The sequence below is a fragment of the Hyperolius riggenbachi genome, chromosome 6 (assembly GCF_040937935.1).
Source record: "Hyperolius riggenbachi isolate aHypRig1 chromosome 6, aHypRig1.pri, whole genome shotgun sequence".
NCBI classification, from domain to species: Eukaryota; Metazoa; Chordata; class Amphibia; order Anura; family Hyperoliidae; genus Hyperolius; species Hyperolius riggenbachi.
Genome location: NC_090651.1, coordinates 210132315 through 210150907, shown reverse-complemented (window position 1 = coordinate 210150907; position 18593 = coordinate 210132315). Strand labels below are relative to the sequence as shown.

At 41.3% G+C, this 18593-nt stretch overlaps 1 protein-coding gene across 17 annotated transcripts in view; it reads left to right on the top strand.

The window, feature by feature from the left end:
• The window catches only part of ARHGAP32 (Rho GTPase activating protein 32), a 562915-nt gene that overhangs the window by 485005 nt on the left and 59317 nt on the right, over nt 1–18593 (top strand). For 15 of the 17 annotated variants that reach the window (XM_068240358.1, XM_068240357.1, XM_068240361.1 and 12 more), the window contains one exon: nt 17104–17253. In XM_068240358.1, the coding sequence (XP_068096459.1) occupies nt 17104–17253 (150 nt within the window). Of the gene's footprint in view, nt 1–7890; nt 7974–8423; nt 8647–17103; nt 17254–18593 lie in introns of those variants that run through there. The other 2 variants (XM_068240367.1, XM_068240368.1) reach the window with 2 other exon arrangements.

Here is an 18593-nt window from a genome sequence, read left to right as displayed (position 1 = left end):
AGTTTGCCTTTAGGTGTGTCATAGTGGTCAGGCTCCATGGTTGCCATAGCATTGGTTTGGAAAAAAATTCATTTTCCAATCTTTGGATTCCAAATTACAATGCCAGTCTGCAATTCTGCAAAGAAGTGCAGCCTCGTAGTAAGACCAGAGATCCGGAAGACCTAATCCCCCTCTGTCTTTCGGGTAAGATAGCTTGGTATTCTTTAATCTTGAGGGTTTAGCTCCCCAAACAGATCTGGAAATCATTGATTGTAATTCCTTGATCCATGTTTTGTTGAAATGGATTGGGAGGGCCTGGAATAAATAAAGTACTTGAGGAAGAGTTGCCATCTTAACACTGGCTATTCTCCCAAACCAAGACGGGGGTTTCTCTCTCCATTTTCCCAAGTCACGTGTAATTGAGAAGGGGAAGATAATTTTCTTTAAATAAATCTGACATTTTCCTGGTTATTTGGATGCCTAAATAGGTGAATTTGTGTGTTTCCCATTTACATGGAAAATTCTGTTGGCATTGTATAGCTAGTAGGTCCGGGAGGGAGATGTTCATGGCGGCGGATTTATTGTAATTTATTTTCAGGTAAGATAGGTTGACAAAATCATCAAATGCATGAAGTAAATTGGGCAAAGACATTAGTGGCTCACTTATAAAAAACATCAAATCATCTGCATATGCTGCAACTTTATAGTCTTTAGAAGCAATCCGCACACCGTGAACATCTGGGTTGGAATGGATTGCTATGAGGAAGGGTTCAAGTGTCAGGGCGAAAATAAGTGGTGAGAGTGGGCACCCCTGTCTGGTTCCATTTCCTAGTATGAAACTCTCTGATAGTGTAGAGTTAACTTTGACTCTGGCAGAGGGGTCAGAGTAGAGCAGAGAAATCCAACTTCTCGTATGTTCACCTAGTCCTATTTCCAGCAGAACAGCCTTTATGTAGTCCCAGTCCACTCTATCAAAGGCCTTTTGCTGCGTTATTTTGATTTGGATAACTAATCCTTTTTCAAGTTTTGCATTTTAGAATACAGAATTATTCTTACCCACTTTGCATGTAGAACTTGTTCCCCCCTTATGGACCAGAGCAGTTTTTACGTTTTAGCTACATGGCCCTATTTAATCAGCAATCATTTTATCCCTACTTATGACACCTAAGGGCCGGTTCAGACGGATGTCTTTCAGCGTCTCGGTCAGGGGCTTGCGCGGGCCTTCCGCGTCAATATGCGACGTCCCAATGCGATCCACCTTTTTTTGTCCCCACAGGGGGGCATAAAGACGCGTCGGTTAATCAACCCTGGAAGTTGCATACGGCTTCCAGGGTCACCTAGAACAATGGGGAAAATCAGGATCGGAATTCTGCGTTCACGTAAACAACGGTAAATGGCCGATATAAACGCTTCTATTCACTTGAATGGGAGCGTTGTATTAGACGCCTGCAATAATCGCTGCCAAGCATCCGTGTGAACCGACCGTAAATTATATATATTATTCGTTGGGTTTTTCTTTTTTTTTTCCCAAGACAAACTACACATTCATTGAATGGCATTTTTTTCCCCAATAATTTTTTTTCTATGCATTTTGATGGGGAAAAAAGGAAAACAATAGAAAAATACATTATTTCTCAGTTATCAAGTCTAGTTAAAAAATATCAAAGCGCTACTGTAGATAAAAACCACACATTTTATTTGGCTATTTCTCCTGTTTATCACAAAACCTAAATTATGTTTCTGTAATTTATGGTGATATTTGATTCTGAACTAAGGGCTTGTTCACAATGCAAGAGCTTTTCTAAGCTCTTTGTATTTTAAAAGCTCTTGCTAATGTTATCCTATGTTTGTGTTTCTGACTGGAGCGATGTGTTATTGTAAAAATCCTCCATAGCATTGTATTCGCACAAGCTTTTTAAAATCACTAGTGCTTGAAAAGCTCTTGTTGTGTCAACAAGCCTTAAAGGTGGTTTTTTTTGCTACAGTGTGTCCTTCTCACGTTGAACTGAGAAGATAAACGTTTTTTTAATGGCAAAAAATGGGGAGAAAATGTATGTTATTGGCTCAGGGAATAAAGATTCCATTTCACCAATTAGTGCTGCAGCAGATTGTGCCTGAAGCATGTGCAGGAGCAAGCACAGAAGTGCACCCAATCGTGCACAGCTGTGCTTCAGCTACAAGACATACATCTACGTCCTCATGGCTTTACTGTAGCCACAGAGGACGTAGATCTACTGTAGCCAAGGCTAAAGTGGACATCTACTAGTGTTGCCACGCCAAACAACTGCTAATATATACTCAATTGTTGACGCTTTATGAATACATGAAATAAATATATTATTTGGAACCTAGAAAGCATAGTGTTCGAATCAATCAGCTATGACAGATAGATTTAAGAGAAAGGAGCAGAAATATGCCATCTCTATGTAACACTACTAAGCAGGAAGCATAGCCTACATACTGGTATGTAATATGTGAGAAATGTATTAATTTGAGCCCAATAAGTTTGAATTGGAGGGCATTCCCATATCATATGAACGTTTCCTGGAGTCTGGTAGCAGCTAAGCTTAACATGGAATGAAACTTCCATGAAAAAAGTATTAGTGCCCTTAAAAATATAGAACACACTAAATGAAGCATGTTGCTAGTCTTATGTTTGAATGATTCTCTAGTTGCTTAAAGTGAACCTCTGGACTAAAAATCTACTCAGCAGAACTGAAATGGCTTGGTGTTTCTATAACAGTTTAACAGCATCAGAACTTTGTTTTTCTTATCAAAGCATCATTTTTAGCTGCATTTTTAGCTAAGCTCCACCCATCAAAGACAACTGCCTGGGCTTTTTTTCCCTGATGCTGTGCAAAGCATGATGAGATTTCCTATGTTGTTATTCACGTTGCCTAGCAACTGGGAGGGGTAATCAGCGCACAGGACAGTTGGAACTGTGTCTCATGCTCCCTGTCACCTCCTTTCAACCAAAAAGATGGCTGCCCTCATGAAATCAAACATTTGCCTATTCTTTTAAAACAGGGTGGGTAAGAGATTATATTACGTATCTATTTTAATTAACATAACTAATGTAACTTAATGATAGTATGTTTGTTTAGGCTGTTTAAGGACCGAAGTCAACAAGGGGCCACTATACTTTCTAGGTATCTGGTTAAACAAAAGAAAAAACAGGGCACCGAGAGCCCAATAGTGCAATATAGTTTTAACAGAGAAAATCTGTCTAGATAGTTCGTGCAGAAATATACTCACAAAAAAGGGTCACCAGCAGGCAACCACTTGAAAGGCAGGTGGGGAGAATTGGTACCCGACCCCACTCGGGTATAAAAGTCGCTCTCTGTAGACAGGAGAAAAAAGGGGGCGTACCCCTCCACCAAGGGTGGATAAGTAATATGTATCAAACGCAGATAGAACAGAGGCGCCAAAAAGAGTAAAAACACTATTATTTAAAAACAGTAAAAAGAGGGAAGGTAAGGTGGACTTACCTCCCTCTAGCAGTGGAAAACAAAACTCTGAGGTAGAGTAGAATGCATTTATTAAACAGTGTAACTCCTAAAGATGCAACGCGTTTCGCGGGCCACAGCACCGCTTCCTCAGGCCATACAGGAGTTCAAAAAAGCTGTATCCAATCCAAGTGGTGCTCATTCAATACTTGGATTGGATACAGCTTTTTTGAACTCCTGTATGGCCTGAGGAAGCGGTGCTGTGGCCCGCGAAACGCGTTGCATCTTTAGGAGTTACACTGTTTAATAAATGCATTCTACTCTACCTCAGAGTTTTGTTTTCCACTGCTAGAGGGAGGTAAGTCCACCTTACCTTCCCTCTTTTTACTGTTTTTAAATAATAGTGTTTTTACTCTTTTTGGCGCCTCTGTTCTATCTGCGTTTGATAGGTATCTGGTTGTTTTTTTCTTCTCCCCTGAAGACCAGAGCCATGTCAAAGTCCCCATGCCATTATAAATATCGTTCCTCATCTTTCTCATTTGGACACAAAAAGGAATGTCTTCTGGTTATACCTATTTCTAAAGGTTTTGAAAGGCTCAGAGGAGCCAGACTCAGCAGTACATAAGTGGGCTTACTTTATGCAGGTATTATTATGAAGCCTTTTTGATATCCATAGAGCAGTAATTGATAGCTGTTAGGAGAAACATATAATATTCCAGAAAAGATCAATGTTGGTGCAAGTACCGTAAATCTATCTGCACACGCATGGATCTTCTGGAATATTTTGACTGGAGTTTTTTGTATTCAGATTAGTATGATTGCATAACATACTGATTTGTTCACAAACTGATGGTTTACAACCTGTATTTAGGCAATGATGAAGTGATTTCCTGTGTGGGAGGGTGTTTATATACAATGTTACTACATGTGGTAATTGAGTTTGACAAAGGGTGGGGACACCCGAAACTGATGCTGTAAAGCTGTGTTGTTTGATTTCTGCTCAATAAAGAGCATTGTGTGCAGCAACCCTTTGGACTTATTTTTATATACTCTTTCATGGCGTGGGGAATCCTGTATGGCCTGCACACTTTCCCTAGTCAGGGGTTGCCTGTGGAGCTGCTGATCCTTTGGCTTTTATTTTATTTTTTCAGCAGATTTACTGTCCGATATTTTTTCTGATAGTTTTACTGATCAATATTCATTCACTTCTATGAGAAAATTGATCAGAAAAACGATCAAAATCAGATCGGACCTGTCGGAAATTATCTATCGAGCCATCTATCTGCCAAAAAAACTCATGGTGTATTCCCAGCATTAGAAATAGAGAGAGCAACTCCCTGTTCTTCATGATTTATAGATCCTTGACTCGACCTGACTCAACACAACTTTATGGCCTGGTACTACTGACCTGGTATACAAGATGATATGGCTGGTCTAGCCCAGTGGCCATCATGAGTCTGGCACTAAGCAATGGATGATGACCTTCGCACTGAAATTAATGCAGGTCATACATTCTTTAATTTCTCCCATCAAAATATTACTGATGCGATCGCTATAATCAAATCGGTGAGAAAACTGTGCAGCATTTGGCCTGATCAATTAAAAAACCAAGCGATTTCTGGCTGAAATTGCTCGATTGGGTGAATCGGTGCAGGTGGGAAATTTCGGGCAATGGGTGGTGGATCGGTAGTGCATTGCTAGTGGTACTCAATTTGGCAACCGATGAGAAGGTACTCTCACCTGGCATCTTCTTCACTTCTGTCTCCCCGGGCCCCTGTGTGACATAATGCAGGTGATAGACACTAAGGACCTCTAGTGGTCTCAGCACCCCTAGTGTCTGTCCTCTACATTACATCACACAGGTGCCTGGGGAAGTGAAGAAAACAGAGCAGCTGACTGGGAGAAGCAGATACCGGGACCAAAAGGCGGACAGGTGAGAACTGCAGGGGGGACTGGGGCCCAGAAGGCACACCAATTTTCAAAAATGTCATGGTGAAATCGATTGAAAATCTGTGTGTAGTGTGGGGAGGCAATTTAGCAGATAGATCTTCTCTGATTAGATTATGGTCAAAAGAGAAATCTATCTGCTGGCTATATAACCAATCTGCTCACTTGATGCAGACACAGGCCTGGGGCACACCAGAGGAGTTTTTCTGAGCGTTTTGAGTTTTTAAATCTGCTGCTAATGTTATCCTATGTGTCTGTGCACACTGGAGCAATGAGGTTTTGTAAAAAAAAACCCATAGCATTACATTGGGAAGAGCTTCTAGAGGTTTCAAAAGCTCTTCCCAATGTAATGCTATAGGGGTTTTTTACAAAACCTCATTGCTCCAGTTTGCACAGACACATAGGATAACATTAGCAGCAGATTTAAAAACTCAAAACGCTCAGAAAAACTCCTCTGGTGTGCACCAGGCCATAGAAAGGTTGGCTGTACAAGCTTACATGCAGCACAGTGCTAACTTAGGATGCTAACTTAAGGGGCCCATACACCTAACAATTTTCCTGCCGATATACAGCAGATTCGATCACTGTGATCGAATCTGCTGTGACTTTGTTGCGCAAACGTTGACCGAACGATCGATTTCCGACTGAAATCGATCGTTCCTGTCCGTGCGGAAGATTTTCCTCGACCGCCGGCGGGTCGAGAGTGCGTTGATAACGGCGTTCGAATGTCCGACGACCGACGCAATACAGCGGCAATACATTACTTGTTCCGCCCGCGTGTGTCACCGCTGCTCCTTCTCCGCTGGGCTCCGAGTCCGGCAGGCTTCACTTCTTCCTGTCCCGGCAGGAAGTTTAAACAGTAGAGCGCCCTCTACTGTTTAAACTTCCCCGGACAGTAAGTGAAGCTGAAGCCCTGGAGCCGAGCGCGGAGAAGAAGACAGCGGAGACCGGATCAGTTAATGTATGCAGGGGGAGCGGCAGCAGCACAGATGGTGAATCGATTTCATGCTGAAATCGATTCACAATCTGTTTGCAGTAGAGGGAGCCATACGATCCATCAGATTCGATCAGAGGGAGAGAGAGGGATCTATCTGTTGGTCGATGTGATGGCAAATCGACCAGTGTATGGCCACCTTTAGGATGCAGTATCCCAAAGGGATCTCTTGCCTAGATTGCCTATAACCAGAAAACAACCCTGGATGTGATGCACATATCACACCATTAACATGGAATAGCACCATATCTAAGCCACAGCATTCGTAGGTGCTTACTTGGCATTCCAATTCAAGTGCAGTGTAGTAGTACAGCAGCTGAACTGTTATAGTCTTTGCATGCAGCACTTGAGGACTGCAAAGCATTTAAAGGGAAGGTTCAAGCAAAAAAAAAAAAACGAGTTTTACTTACCTGGGGCTTCTACCAGCCCCATGTAGCCATCCTGTGCCCTTGTAGTCACTCACTGCTGCTCCAGTCCCCCGCTGGCAGCTTTCTGACCTCGGAGGTCAGGGCCACATTGCATAGATTTTTACGCATTCCAGCTAGTGCAGGAACAAAAATTTACGCGTTGCACCACTAACGCGTAAAAATGTATGTGTTAATGTTCCTGCACTAGCGGGAATGTGTAAAAATGTACGCAATTCGGCCCTGACCTCCGAGGTCAGAAAGCTCCCAGCGGGGGACTGGAGCAGCAGTGAGTGACTACGAGGGCACAGGATGGCTGCATGGGGCTGGTAGAAGCCCCAGGTAAGTGAAACTCATTTTTTTTTTTTTGCTTGGACCTTCCCTTTAAGGCTAGAAACTCTGAGTGATCTCTAAGCACTATTGATTTGAAAAAGCTCTTGCTAATGCAATGCTATGGGGGATTTTTATAAAATCACATCGCTCAAGTGGGGTCACACCCATAGCATTACATTAGCAAGAGTTTTCAACTTGCAAAGCGCTCAGAAAATCGCTCCTAGTGGATTTCTGTCCTTAAAGGGAACCTGAAGCGAGTAAAATTATTTAAAATAAACACATACCGTAGCTGCAAATAAATATTACATACTAACCTCACTGTCAGTTTCTCTCAGAAGCTCATCATTTTCTTCTTACAGTGATCCCTTCCAGTTCTGACAATATTTTGTCAGAACTGAAATATAACAGTTGCTGTCAGTTATATATCAGCAGCTGTCAGTCACAACTGAATGTGCAAGGTAATGTCCATTTTTCCCTATGGCTCAAGGACGTGATATTACAGTTTAACAGTGCGCTGACCAGGAATCTGTTATTGGGTAATGGCCATTTTTAAAATGGAGGATGGAGAATTCTAATGATCACAGTGGACAAGTGGGACACATGAGAGGAGAAAGAGATTGAGGAGTAGTCTACGCAGGAGGTAAGTATGATGTGTGTATGTTTATTTTGACATTTTATTTTCAGTTCAGGTTCTTTTTAATATGCCTGCATCAGAATTCTTGTAGGCGGTGGTGAGTCAAAAGTTGAAAATCTGTTGACTGCCAATTAACTGCTGCAGTACCACCGTTAAACCATCCAACTGAATCTGTATGTACTCTGTAACATGGAAGTGAAGTGACGCTAAAATGATTTACATCCTGGAAGAGTGCGGTAGGAATGTGCTCAGGACACATACTGTATGTCAAGGGCTCCTGACTTAGTCCTAGCAGCACAGTGCAGTATTCTAGTACAGTGGTATAATAGTAAATCCTGAGCATTTACAATCACTTTTCACAATGTTCATTCACTCTGTGGTTTGAGAATGTGTGTGTGCGTGTGTGCGTGTGTGCGTGTGTGCGTGTGTGCGTGTGTGCGTGTGTGCGTGTGTGCGTGTGTGTGTGTGTGTGTGTGTGTGTGTGTGTGTGTGTGTGTGTGTGTGTGTAGGGGATGGGTTGCAGAGGTAGATAAGACCGAGGCAGAGCAGAGAGGTGTGGTGATGTCTGCAGACATTGCACCTGGTAAACCAGACAGTAAAGAAATGCAGCTACCTAAACCGGAGGTGTGACTGGAGATACAGAGGGTGGAAGCATACCTGAATGAAGGAGGGACCCAGCTGTAACAACAGTGATCGCTGCAGAGCAAGAGTGTACTTTGCCAGGGATCTTCCTGAATCTGTTGTATGCTGGAGAGGAACTTGCACACGGACATCACTTTTGCAAGGGCTTTGCTGTAATGTGGTTGAACATTTGTACAGAGGATTAGCCCATTGCTTCAGCCACATGTTAGGAAAACAGGGGGCAGGTTGTTCTGATCTAGTTGCAGCACTCAGAGCACAAAGTTGCAGGTAAGCATTACTTACAACTTACTATTTACCATATACGTTTTCTGCTGTCTTGCGTGTTTATAATATCCAATATCAATGATCTGTACAAGTAAAATAATCTCTGTGTTTCCGTTTATAGTTTGTGTTTTCAATATGCAGTCCAGTATACAGGATAGGAGTTCACAGAAAAAATAAATAAATATTTAAATAGCTTTCTCATTTAATCTATTGAGTTAGGGGATACGGTAATGGTATCACACGTTTTCAGAACTTGCTGCTTTAATTGTTGGCTAACTAAGTACAATCCTGTAGTATTGATGCTGTCTGGTAGTGAAAGATGAGGAGACAAAGAAGCTGTATGTACTGCAATATGCTGTAGGAATTTCACATTCATCACATATATGTATGCAGCATTTCATAAGAAAAGGAAATACATGAAGGGAAAGGGAATGATAGTTGGCCATTGCCTGTCCTGAGCACAGTGATTATGCCTCTGTGCAAGAGCTGCCCATATTCACATACAATGTGCTATCTGCTGATGTGAGTACAATTCAGTACAACTTGTGCTCAGCTCTACATGTATGTTCTGCTGATAATGCTCACTTATATCAGTTCTCTTCAGAAGGGTGACATTCTTGGTCCAGAAGCTTATCTTCTGTAACTGAGTTCTTCCAACAATCTGGTCTGCATTGTACATACTGAAATATGCTATACAGTCCGTAAGTGAACTTTTAAACCCAGGAATGACGTTTTTCTAGCTGTTGAGAATGTAGATTTTTCTGTGATAAAATTGATATTTTTGCTATATTTGCATTCAAGGATGGAGAGAGTGATCTGTGATGCAGAGCCTCTAAAATTAGTGTGTTTGTGTACAAATTATTATTTATGGACCCTGCTTACTAAATTGTGAGAGTGGAAATGTTTGTTGCCCCTTACTTATGAATCAGAAGCTAACTGCTCTTTGTCTGCACATCATTCTACAGTGCAGGTTGGACTCTGGTGGCTGAGACAGCATAATAAGTCTTGTTTCCTACAATCTATGAGTTCCGCCCAGTGCTGCAGGGAAGCTGCTCAATGTATTAGCATTATAATGCAGGGCTTTCCAGGGACAGGCTGTGACCTGCAGCTCAGTGACATTGTCTGCAGCTGGAATAATATCAGATTGTTGTAGAATTCCACCCTCTGCTTTAAGCTGGTATCTGTTTTGACATTAGAGGTGCATCATTTACTGCTCATGCCTAAGGTTCAGACACAATGGGTTTGATTTACTAAGGTGTAAAACACGAGGACTGTTCTTAAATAGTAGGAGTTAGGAAGGTTGCTCAGACAGAAGTGCAGTGTGTGAGGGAAATTGCTGTTGCTGAAGTAACCAATACATCTGCTGTATTGCATCAATGCCCAGCACTGAATGCACATAACCGCTTCACAGGATTTGGGAGGAGCACTTCACAAATCATGCCTAGCCTGCACTGCTGCACTATTTGTAGAACTGCTATTAAAGGGAACCTTAACTGAGCGGGATATGGATGTTTCCTTTTAAACAATACAAGTTACTTGTCAGTCCTGCTGATCTCTTTGGCTGCAGTAGTGGCTGAATCACAACCCTGAAACAAGTATGCAGCTAATCCAATCTGGCTTCAGTCAGAGCACCTGATCTGCATGCTTGTTGAGGATCTGTGGCTAAAAGTAATAGAGACACAGGATCAGCAGGAGAGTCGGGCAACTGGTATTATTTTATGCTGAAATCGATTCACAATCTGATTGTAGTAAAGGCAGCCATACGATCCCTCTCTGATCAGATTCGATCAGAGAGGGATCTATCTGTTGGTCGATGTGATGGCAAATCGACCAGTGTATGGCCACCTTTAGGATGCAGTATCACAAAGGGAACGCTTGCCTAGATTGCCTATAACCAGAAAACAACCCTGGATGTGATGCACATATCACACCATTAACATGGAATAGCACCATATCTAGGCTACAGCATTCGTAGGTGCTACCTTGGCATTCCAATTCAAGTGCAGTGTAGTAGTACAGCAGCTGAACTGTTATAATCTTTGCATGCAGCACTTGAGGACTGCAAAGCATTTAAGGCTAGAAACCCACTAGGAGTGATCTCTAAGCACTAGTGATTTGAAAAAGCTCTTGCTAATGCAATGCTATGGGGGATTTTTATAAAATCACATCGCTCAAGTGGGATCACACCCATAGCATTACATTAGTAAGAGTTTTCAACTTGCAAAGCGCTCAGAAAATCGCTCCTAGTGGATTTCTGTCCTTAAAGGGAACCTGAAGCAAGTACAATTATTTAAAATAAACACATACCGTAGCTGCAAATAAATATTACATGCTAACCTCACCGTCAGTTTCTCTCAACTGGTATTATTTTAAAAAGGAAAAATCCACATCCTTCTCAGTTTAGGTTCCCTTTAAGCACTTACTAATCTGTGGCAGTTTAGGAATGGATTTGCACTTTTCTTAAATGTAGTGCAGTTATAAAAATTCACTCTAAACTGCCGCTAATAAGTAGGATTTAAGAATTTTCTTATTATCATGCAGAACTGAGCCCCCTGCTGGATATAACTGTTTAAGAAGAAAAAAAACTGTCAGTATTGCTTTGATAAATCTGGCCCACTGTGTTCATGAATGTTGTTGGTAATGGCAGTAAACTAGCAGTTAAAACTGCACAGTTGAAAAGTGTTGGACTATTTATGGCAGTTAGTTGTATCATGCTCATATGTACATAAATGGTGCTCTATGCATATATGTATTTGCTGTGTGACCACCACCCCTACATGCCTCAATGTGTTGATGAATGCTGTGTAGTACCACAAACCATCTGACAGGCAGTGGACTCACCACTGTCAACCCTTTATGTGAAACAGCCATATGTAAGTCTTCACTGAAGGTGTTACACAACTGCTTATTTTATTGGCTCTTCATCAACCTGTTCTTTGGTTGTTTATGACCCAGATGAGGGTTGTAGACATTTGTTGCCTTACAACAAACTTTTAATTAATTTCATGACAGGTTTGCATCATCACTTATGAGCACTCTTAATCACACAGTAACCTTCAACCTAGAGAGCTCTATGTATAGGGTTTCTGTCTGTAAATTATTTTACACACTTTAGGTTAAACTCGCCCAAGTTGGTTGCTAAAGACATCCTTGGGCGAGAATCTTGGGTATGTATGACTGTCCCGATATGTCGGTGAGAGATCTCACCCAGACCTAGTGCAAAGCTATTGTTCTCTCCAACAATCTGCCCCCTTTGTCGTGTGCCAAACATCGTCCTTCTGTTATCACACATGGCACAGTCTGATTGTAAACCCTTGTATGCATTCTGGACAGGAGTAGTGTCTCGTCCAAGCGCAGGCTGCCCCTATTTGTCTTTCTATTTGACCTGCCCGTTGTGTGCAGTGCCATTGGCCCTCCTTCCCCCTTCATAGCAACAGAAAATGCCGCTAGCCTCCAGGTGAAACTTCTGTGTCTGTACATATCTCATCCCCAAACTGTTGCCTGAGGAATCAAGTCCTGATTGTTGCAGGCGATAGGAATCTTGTGTGTGAACACACCTTAAGGGGTGGTTCAAACGGGTGTCTGGAAGAGCAGCCTGGTGTCTCAGCCAGATTCTTGCATCCAGGAAAGCATTTGGCAACCTTTCACACAGTTAGGCAAATGCTTTGCATTTTGACCCCCGCAGGGGGACATGGAAGCACACTAGTTGGCAGATCAGGGTCCAGGATGAAATGAGATGACGTGGGGATCGAGCACAAACGACAGTAAGCAATTGTGGCGGTGGTGGTCCATTCACTTGAACGGACAGTGCATAAACAACGAGCACCTTGGCCATCAATTAATGCCATTCAGACATCAGTGTTAAACCGGCCCTAAGAGTTTTTTGCTTGATGACTGTAGCATGTGCAGCTAACAGTACAGATTGTTGAAGCTTTTTGGCTGTCACTGGTATCAACAGACCCTGGGTGTTGTGGCCTTTTCACAGCTCTAAATTGTGGTGGGAAGCTGGGGACACCCACTTTTCAATGATGTGATTGTATTCTGTGTCAGCAGGCTTTGGGAACAGCTCCAGGAGGAAAGTGGAGGCAGTCGCTCGCGTGCCAGCTTCTGCCAATATACTGTAATATAAGCTGCTGCCAGAAATGCCTGTATACTAAGACCTTTCTATCCTATTTCTCCTGAATCCACATGCCACATGGATCAGATGGGTGGGAAGACATTTGTGTTTTAGATACATTTCACAGGCTACATATAACCTGTATGCCATAATAGTAGATTTATGGCATTACGGTGTATTGCATACCTTCCAAATTTTTGACATAAGAAAGATGGACACTTAAGCCACACCCCCACCACACCCACATGGATACCATAAACATTTTATATGAAAAATATGTAGTTTGATCATTCAAACCACACTGGTCTTTTCTATCCTAGATAATTTTTCTTCATATTATCATTTAAAAATTAGAAATATATACATTTAAAGATGGGAACAAAGTTTAAAGCCAATTAAACACATATTTTTCAGTAGAAAAATACATATATTTACATAGAGCTGTACATCAGTCCTGAAAGAGGGACAAATGAAGGAAACAAGAGGGACAGAGATTGTTGGTTCCCAAAGACGCTCCTAAAAAGAGACTTTTGGGAGCTATGATGTATACAGTATATATATAAAACAATACTCAACTAGCATCAGCTTTGAATGTTTGTGGAAATAAGAGGAACAGAAACCAGGCTGCAGATAACCTCCGCTCCTTTGTCTCAGTAACCACACTGCCGTTCACCAGTGCTGAGGATGAAAGAAAAAGCTCTTCCAAACATCTCTTCCACCCCAACAAAAAGTGGTAACTCTAGAAGTGAGAGGGAGTGGGGGATATTTTTGATGCAATCTGAGCATCCCCATTGCAGCAGTCTGTACTCACCTCATACCCATTGCAAAGTGACTTGGAGTTACAGCATTGGATTTGCCTATTAAAGGTTAGTTGGTTTCACCATTAAGAAGTCTTGTTGGTGTATTAGAATGGACAAATGGAAAACCTCAATGGGATAGTAAGACCCTTGCACTGGTGAGGCACCCAGTCCCGATAACTCATAGGGGGTTATTCACTCAAGCAAGAGAATTACAGATAAAGAATATTTGGAAAATCACTTAGGGCTTGATTCACAAAGCGGTGCTAACTGTTAGCACGCCTGTGAAAACCCTTTTAGCACGTCTAAACAAGCTTTTCGCGCATAAAACTTTACATGCGTAAAACTTTACGCGCGTATTGCACAGCGCAGGGCGCTTCGCGCGAAGTGCCCATTAAAGCCTATGGGGCTTAGCGCGCGTAAAACTTTGCGCGCGTAAGACTTTGCATGACTTTGCGCGCGCAAAGTTAGCGCGCAATCTGATTGAGAAATCCGGTGCTAACCTACTTAGCACCCTGGTTAGCGTGTCTAAAGACTTTAGACGTGCTAAGTAGTTTAGCACCGCTTTGTGAATCAAGCCCTTAGTGTCTAATAAGGAGTGTGAGTGTGTGATACCTGGTACACACAATGGGCTCGATTCACAAAGCGGTGCTAACCCAGTTAGAGACTTTAGGCGTGATAACCATTGCACCACGCTGGTGAAAAGCCAGTTTAGGCGTGATAATTTTAGGCGTGATAAGTTTAGGCAATGATAAGTTTAGATAAGTTTAAATCGCGCGTAAATTCCCGCACGCAAAGCAGCGCCATTAAATTCTATGCGAAGTGCACCAGACTTTGCTAGCGCAAAACTTTTAATCAGCTGTGCACTGCGGTGCTAACCCAGTCGGTGCTTAAACTTACCACGCCTAAACTTATCATGCCTAAACTTATCACACCTAAACTTATCATGCCTAAACTGAGTTTAGGCATGATAAAGGGCTTTTCACCAGCGTGCTAACTGTTAGCAGCTCTTTGTGAATCAGGCCTAATGAGATTTTCTGGCAGATTTACTGTCAGATCAAATATTTCCAACATGTCCGATCTGATTTTCGATCAGTTTTCTGTTCACCACTATGGAAAATCAATCGGAAATCAGTTCCGAAGTGTTGGAAATAAACTGACAGTAAATCTGCCCAAAAAAATTTCATCGTATGTACCTAGCATTAGCGTATGGCTGTCAGTATCCCATCTTTAGTTAAAATGTATCTCTGTAATGTGGATGAGGTAAGCAGCCTTCAGTTCCCAACATGCTTCAGCGCCATCTGATAAGTAAGCATTGTATACAAGCACCAAGGACAAGATGTGTACTGAGCTTAATTACACATTCTGAAGAAAACTGCTGAATCTGCAGATAAACAGTCTGATAAGTTATAAGCCAAATATATATCGAGAGTCAGGTCCCCGACTCATTCTGTACACATTGCACAAGCAAATTTTTTTTCTTCTACTCTTAACTAATTGTAGCGGTGAAGTCATGGAAACCACTCTTTGACTTGATACGAGCTATTGACTGGATAACTGATAAACAGAGACATGGATCTCCAGCCAGACCTAGAAATATTAATGGGTAGAATTTATTGGATGTAATGAGTAACCAGAACAGCGCTGCCATAAAACACAATATATATTACTGTCTTAGCTTCCTATTTTCCATACTTGTTCCATGGAGTGGTGTCAGTCCATACAGAGATGATATTTCAGTTATCAATGGACACTGGTGGAATGATTTTTTTTCCCATGTAATTCCTGGGAATTACAGCAGTGAGATATGTGTGCCATAGTTCTTTGCTATGTTATGTCTACGATTGTTCTTTATAATAATAAAAAAATAAATAAAGTACCCAGCAAAGAGAGTTGGTGGTCATGACAGATGCACAGATCTAGGAACTTGGAGCAGAAATCTCAGTGCTAGAGTTCCCGATACAAGAAGCCACATTAAACTGCTGCATCCAACCAAACCCTTTAATTTGACAAATATAAAAAAAAAATTGTAATATGATGAACCACTTCACCGTTGTACCAGTCCTTTTGCAGGTGTTAGTGCGCTGCTGGCCTATTTACATGTGAGTGTATATTGTGTGTGTGTGTGTGTATGTGTATGTATATATATATATATATATATATATATATATATATATACACACAGTCTCCTACACACACACACACACGGGTCATCCAGAAATTAACACCCATTCCGTTGTTTTTTTTCTGCTATACAACATGTAATTTAACTTGCATCAATGAGTTTGACCTCTGAATTCCCTGCACCTCCAGACACGACTGCAGAAAGTTACTGTGTGTTCGGTAGTACTAACATGAAGTTGTTACCCCCCTACACACACACACACACACACACACACTCCAATTCCTCCATCTCATAGGTGAGGAGTGGATACTGCTACAAAAAAGGAATTGAAAACCTTGTAAAAAAGATACAGATAAATGTTGAAAGGAAACCTGAGGTTGCAGAAAAAAATGTTATGTCCTATCCTAAGATAAGGGAAACCTGTAGATCCTCCGGGGGATTCCCTTGTCCATGTCCTTGACCCCAGCTCCACTAGCCGGGATCAACTTATAGTTTGTAGATGCTGGCCCCTTCGTGCACGAGCATTGCCATACTGTGCCTGTGTGAGTACGGCCACGCTTGTGCAGTTGCATGAAACCGCTCGTGGTTTGGGTTTGCTGCGCAAATGTGGCTGTACTTACACAGGCGCAGTACGGCCACGCTTGTACATGGCAGGGAGCGCAGTCACGAGAATATATTCGACAAGCTCGTTGTATATGTTTAGGGGTTCTGTGCATGGCAGTGGTGGGAGCAAGGAGGACATGGAAGCCTCTGGACCATCTGGAGGCTTCCCTCTAACTTTTTCTGCTGTCTCGGATTCACATTAAATAAATCAGATGATACTGTATATATAAAAAATATATAATATTTCTTTAATTGATTAAATTAAAATGACCTTTACTTTCTGGATGACACATATACAAAAATTATATATATATATATATATATATATATATATATAGATATATATAGATATATATAGATATATATATATATATATATATAGATTAATATATATAGATTAATATTAGGAATCCCTAGTGGTTTATGAACATGGAATAATAGTGGAGCTGGTGCCTTTATAAACTAATAGCGTTCATCTTTCATTATTTGACCTACAATGGAACAATAACACTGATAAATTAAATTGCTTCGGTGGACAACAGCTTCTACTTTGCTTCATTCCTATGAATCTTCTCCTGTGTCTTCTTGGTGCAGCTTACAATGGCTTTGTGAACAGTCAGAGATTGAGCAGAGCATCTTTGTGTCTATTAGAGATATCCCTCATTCATCTCATCCATCATAGCCAGCATGCTGGATCTTCTGTCCAGGAATAAGCCACTCTTTCTCTGTATCATTCATCTGCACTGTGTTTGTGCCAGTTAGTTGCCTGAGTGCCTTGTGCTTCTCTGAATAAACTTGGCCTTGTGCTGTTTGTGCAGTGTCCCGGAAACACGGCAAGCTCATCACATTCCTGAGGACCTTCATGAAGTCCAGACCCAGCAAGCAGAAGCTGAAGCAGCGTGGGATCCTGCGGGAGCGGGTATTTGGCTGCGACCTCGGGGAGCATCTTCTCAACTCAGCCCAGGATGGTAAGTAATCTTTTTGAGTTTACCAAATGCTTTATTGACTGGAGAGCATGCAGAGTGTACGATTATAAAAAAATTATGCTTTTCTTGTTGATGCTTAGGTCTACACTGTTTAGAGACCTATAGTGTTATCAGGTTATCAGGTGGAGACACTTAAAAAATAATAATTGCCTGTATGATAGTATCTTAGGCTGTTATGGTAAGTGTTCCCATGGAGATACTTCTGAAAGGTTTAGTAGCTCTTTTTGCAAGTTATCTTATTCTCTATAAAGTTATGGTGGAATGTAATCATTTGTAGAAAACATACCATAGTTATACAAGAAAATAATCTACTGGGGTTGCATTACAAAAAATGAATTCACTAATGGGTAGGAGGATAAGATGAGTTGGCACAAAAGTATGTAGTGTGCAAAAAAAGCCAAGCAATATTGCTCCATGCTGTGACGTCACAGGGCCTTGTTCTCCCAGTATCTGTCACTTTTTATCCTGCACATCATCCCCCTCACACAATGAACTGGTTTGACAGGAATTTTGTGCACATGGGAAGTACTTATCTGCCTTGTTTTGGATCACTCATATTACTAGCTCGAGTTATTTCAGGAAAAATAACAAGAACAGATTCAGCAGCAGATCATTGCATTGTGTTTTCTTACAAGTAGTCACTCAGCCAGATCTGAGCCACTGTGTCTTCTTTCTATATTTAACAAAAGATTATAATGAGCGGTCAGTAATCTGTGACTGTGTCGTCAAAGGAGAACTAAAAGGAAAGAAAAAAACATTTAAACAACAGGTATCGAATTGAAATATGTGAAGATTTTCATCTTAAGTGGGATCAGCAAGGTTTTTAATTTAAGCAAATAAGTGTTTAGAATATTACTGGATTGAATTGAATTGTCATTTAATTCTAAATGATTGTGTGATTGTTTTTGTATGTGTGTGTTTTATTATAATGATATATGTGGTATAGTAATTCTTTCTGCTGAAGGTAGTTTGTTTGGAACTCTAAAGGGTCTGTATAAACAATGTGTTATATACTGTACCTATACATTCCAGAGTAACCTGTATGTGAGGTCCACTAATGAACTAATGAGATTATAGATCTGTTGGCCTGTATGTGATTTTTCCCCCCTTGGATTAGCAACAGGTTGACTGGAATGCACACCTTAGATGAGGGACATGGTGACCTGTTTGTGATGTCACACCTTGAATTAAATAAATGATATGGTTATCTGTATGTAAATTGTGAATCTTGAATAAAAGAGGAAATTTAACCTAGGAATGGACTTTATGCCAATCAGTAGCCGATACCCCCTTTCCCACAAGAAATCTCTGTCTTTTCTCAA